The sequence below is a fragment of the Nansenia antarctica genome, assembly GCF_963989245.1.
Source record: "Nansenia antarctica genome assembly, chromosome: 13".
In the NCBI taxonomy this organism is placed as follows: domain Eukaryota; kingdom Metazoa; phylum Chordata; class Actinopteri; order Argentiniformes; family Microstomatidae; genus Nansenia; species Nansenia antarctica.
Window position 1 is genome coordinate 27,415,043 of NC_137683.1, and position 3,617 is coordinate 27,418,659.

The following is a 3,617-nucleotide window of genomic DNA, read 5'->3' on the forward strand; positions in this document are numbered from 1 at the left end:
TGTCTGTCTGTCTCTCTGTCTCTCTGTCTCTCTGTCTGCCTGTCTGCCTGTCTGTCTGTCTGTCTGTCAGTACAAAGATAGAGAAGGAGAAGCGGGAGCACGCTAAGCAGCATGGGATGATCCGTACGGAGATCACCGGCGCCGAGATCGCAGAGGAGATGGAGAAGGAACGCCGTCTGTTCCAGCTGCAGATGTGTGAGGTGAGTCAGAACGTTGGTTGGTGTTGCCAGGTTGGCGTTGCCATGCCAACCCAAACCTAAGAAAGATACGTCTAATTGGCAATTCTTTTGAGGAGAGATCTCTGATCTCTGCACTTACCGTGAGCTCTACACACGTTGGTTTTTAACACTAGAAGTGCCGTGCCTTTTTTACCTACTATAAGACTATAAGAGCCAATTCTTTTTTATATTGTTTTTATAATATTTACAATTGAAAGCTGCTATTTACACACAACGACCACTAGTTGTCCGGCTTGTGAATTAGCTTGCCTCCTACACAGAAAAGCTGCAAAATAGCTTCATACTAGCTTATCCTGGTGTGATTTTGAAAATGTAAGGATACTGGGTGGTAGAACGCACATATCTAGGAAAAGTCAAGATTACAGGGGTCAAGTGAGCCCACCCATGGCTGTTCTAGTGTTAAGTTTCAGGAGCTAGCATACAGTATTGTCACCATAGACACCAGAGACCCATCCCACCCTGGGTACGAACACTTTGCTCGGCTGCCCTCGAACAGGCGGTACAGGACCATGTTCGCAAGGACAAACAGACTGAAGCTCAGCTTCTACCCCAGGGCCATCCAGGCCCTGAACACAGCAAAGACCTAGGTTCTAGGCCATGGACAGTCTGGACGGATTGATGGCAGCTGCTGGATTGAAAATCAGGTGTAGTGCTGAGGCACAAATGTGTACATTTCAAGCCTGCAAACTGCGACACTTTAAATGAATGTGCAATAACACTATGTGCAATATGACAACCCTAGGGTACATAAGGTTGCAGAGAATAGGAAATATTAGAATAGGTATAGCATAGCATAGAGTACAGCAATAGGTTAGAATAGGTATAGCATAGCATAGAGTACAGCACAGTGTTTTATTTGTACAGTATAGTATAGTGGATAGTGTACATTTATTTATGTAAACCAGCTCCTTTCCCTTCTTTTTTTTTTCCGTTTTTTTTTTTCTTTCCTAGCACCAGGGGAGCCCCCCTCCCAAATTTCGTTGTTTGGTACCTGTACTATATCAATGACAATAAAGACCATTCATTCATTCATTCATTCTATTGTTCTATTGTACTTGTGACTAGCTAAAGTCAACCCTTTGTCTACCCTCTTCCCGTGGTGAAAGGGGTAGTGCATAGAGAGTAGTGGTGGTGACACACAGGGAAGCGAAGGGGGCCGACAAGATATTGAGGTTTTGTAAATTGAATATTAAGAGAAGCGAGAGTGAGTGAGAGTGAGAGTGTAACCACATGCTTGTGAGTAAGCTGCCCCCCCCTGCCCCTCTCCCCCCGCCCCTCCTGAGTAACAGAACAAACCGTCAACCCTGGACGCGCTACAGATCTGACAGCGAGCTGCTCTCTTAGCGGGGGCGTCCAACGCCTACGCCCCTCTCTCTCTCTCTATTATATCCACAGATTATTCTGCTCAGATTACATAACGGGACCGTTTACATATGAACGTAGTCGTAGTGCCTCACAGTGGGACTTTCATAATCGGAGCAGTTAAAAGACTCTCACCGAGGAGTTTATGGTAAATGGTAAATGGACTGCACTTATATAGCGCTTTTTTTGCTGCTCCAAAGCGCTTTACAACGGCCTCTCATTCACCCATTCACACACACATTCACACACCAATGGCGGCAAGCTACCATGCAAGGCGCTGGCCCGTCTTGCCCAAGGACACTTAGACATGTGGCCAGCCGGGGCTCGAACCGCCGATCTGCCAACCTTGTGATCATTAGACGCCGGCTCTACCTCCTGCGCCACAGCCGCCCCGAGTTTAGTAAAGCTCTTGTTGTTTTGCGTGCAGTGAGAGAGTCTCCCTATCTGAGGTGATTCTGAGAGATCTCACACAGGGTGGTTGATGTTGGTTACTACCTACTGTGTTGCTTCCAGTGTGGTGCTACAGTGGGTGAGCTCTGTCTCACACACACACACACACACACACACACACACACACACGTACGCACACACACACACTCTCGTCTCTCACACAATGAAAATATACATGTGTGTGTGTGCGTGTGTGTGTGTGTGTGTGTGTGTGTGAGACAGAGACACACACACACACACACACACACACACACGTACACACACACACACACACACACACACACACACACACAGGGCTGCATGATAAGCAACACACAGGGACGCTTTAGGGGAACACGGGGAGCCTCAGTTTATAATTCGGGGATAAATTACATTCCTCTGCGGAGGTGGAAACGCTCTTTAGCAGCGACTCTTCTCTGCACGACGTTCTGTATCGGCGCGCCATGGGACACACTCAGATTAAGATGATGTTTTATTCATTTTGTTTGCCCGGGCACGGATTCCGTCTGGAGAATTATTTTCATTTTGAATGATCTTTAGACAGCTTCTGGGTTGTTGCTTCTGAGAAGAACTACTTGAAAAACATATTTTTTTTGTTTATGCATTTCAAACCCACGTAGAACAAAGCGGAGAGGGATATCTCACTCTCGTCACACAGCCCAGCCCGTTCCCCCAACTCCCACTACTCCAAGTGGTCTTGGCAGCGCAGATGAAAGACTCATCTTTCAGCATAGAGTACATTCCCCTGTATTTGCTTTCTGATAGGATTATCATACAGAGTGCATGAGTGTTCATACTCTACTGTAAGTGCCTGCTGAAAAAAAAACTATTTTCCTAACAGGGCTTTAACACTAGAACAGCCGTGCCTTTTTTTACCTACTATAAAGGCCAATGCACACGGCATGCGATTTTGTCGCACGACAACATTCGATTCTCAATTCACACCAATGAACGAATGAATGTGAATGGAGAATCGAATGTTGTCGTGCGACAATATCGCATCGCACGGCGTGTGCATTGTCTCATTGAGATGCATTCAAAACAATGGAATCGAATTCGGCGGTGCGACAAAATCGCACGCCGTGTGCATTGGGCTTAAGAGCCGCCTCGGGGGTCAAATGACAATAGTCTTTACAATGGGAAAGCTGCTATTTACCCACAACGACCACTAGTTGGCTGTCTTGTAAATTAGCCTGCCTCCTACACAGAAAAACTGCAAAATAGCTTCATACTAGCTTATCCTGATGTGATTTTGAAAATGTAAGGATACTGGGTGGTAGAACACACATATCAAGGAAAAGTCATGAAAGGAGGGTCCTGAAATTTGATTGAGTGCAAAGATATAACATTTTTTTTACTCATGGCTGTTCTAGTGTTAACACTGCTTAGAACCCTGCAGTGTACCCCCTAAACTCATGTCCTAACCTAAATTCCTATGGAAATCTACATTCCACAAAATACCTCAAAGTCTTGTGGGTTTTTCCCTACAGTACCTGATCAAAGTGAACGAGATCAAGACCAAGAAAGGAGTGGATCTTCTACAGAACCTGATCAAGTATTACCATG

General features: G+C 45.8%; 1 protein-coding gene across 1 annotated transcript in view; it reads left to right on the forward strand.

The window, feature by feature from the left end:
• asap1b (ArfGAP with SH3 domain, ankyrin repeat and PH domain 1b) overlaps positions 1 to 3,617 on the forward strand; it is a gene marked incomplete at its 5' end in the record, with an annotated part of 68,384 nt that overhangs the window by 28,797 nt on the left and 35,970 nt on the right. Inside the window, 2 exon segments of the mRNA XM_080544159.1 lie at positions 71 to 200; positions 3,542 to 3,617. The exon segment at positions 3,542 to 3,617 is cut by the window's right edge and continues 10 nt beyond it. Of these exon segments, the coding sequence (XP_080400285.1) occupies positions 71 to 200; positions 3,542 to 3,617 (206 nt within the window).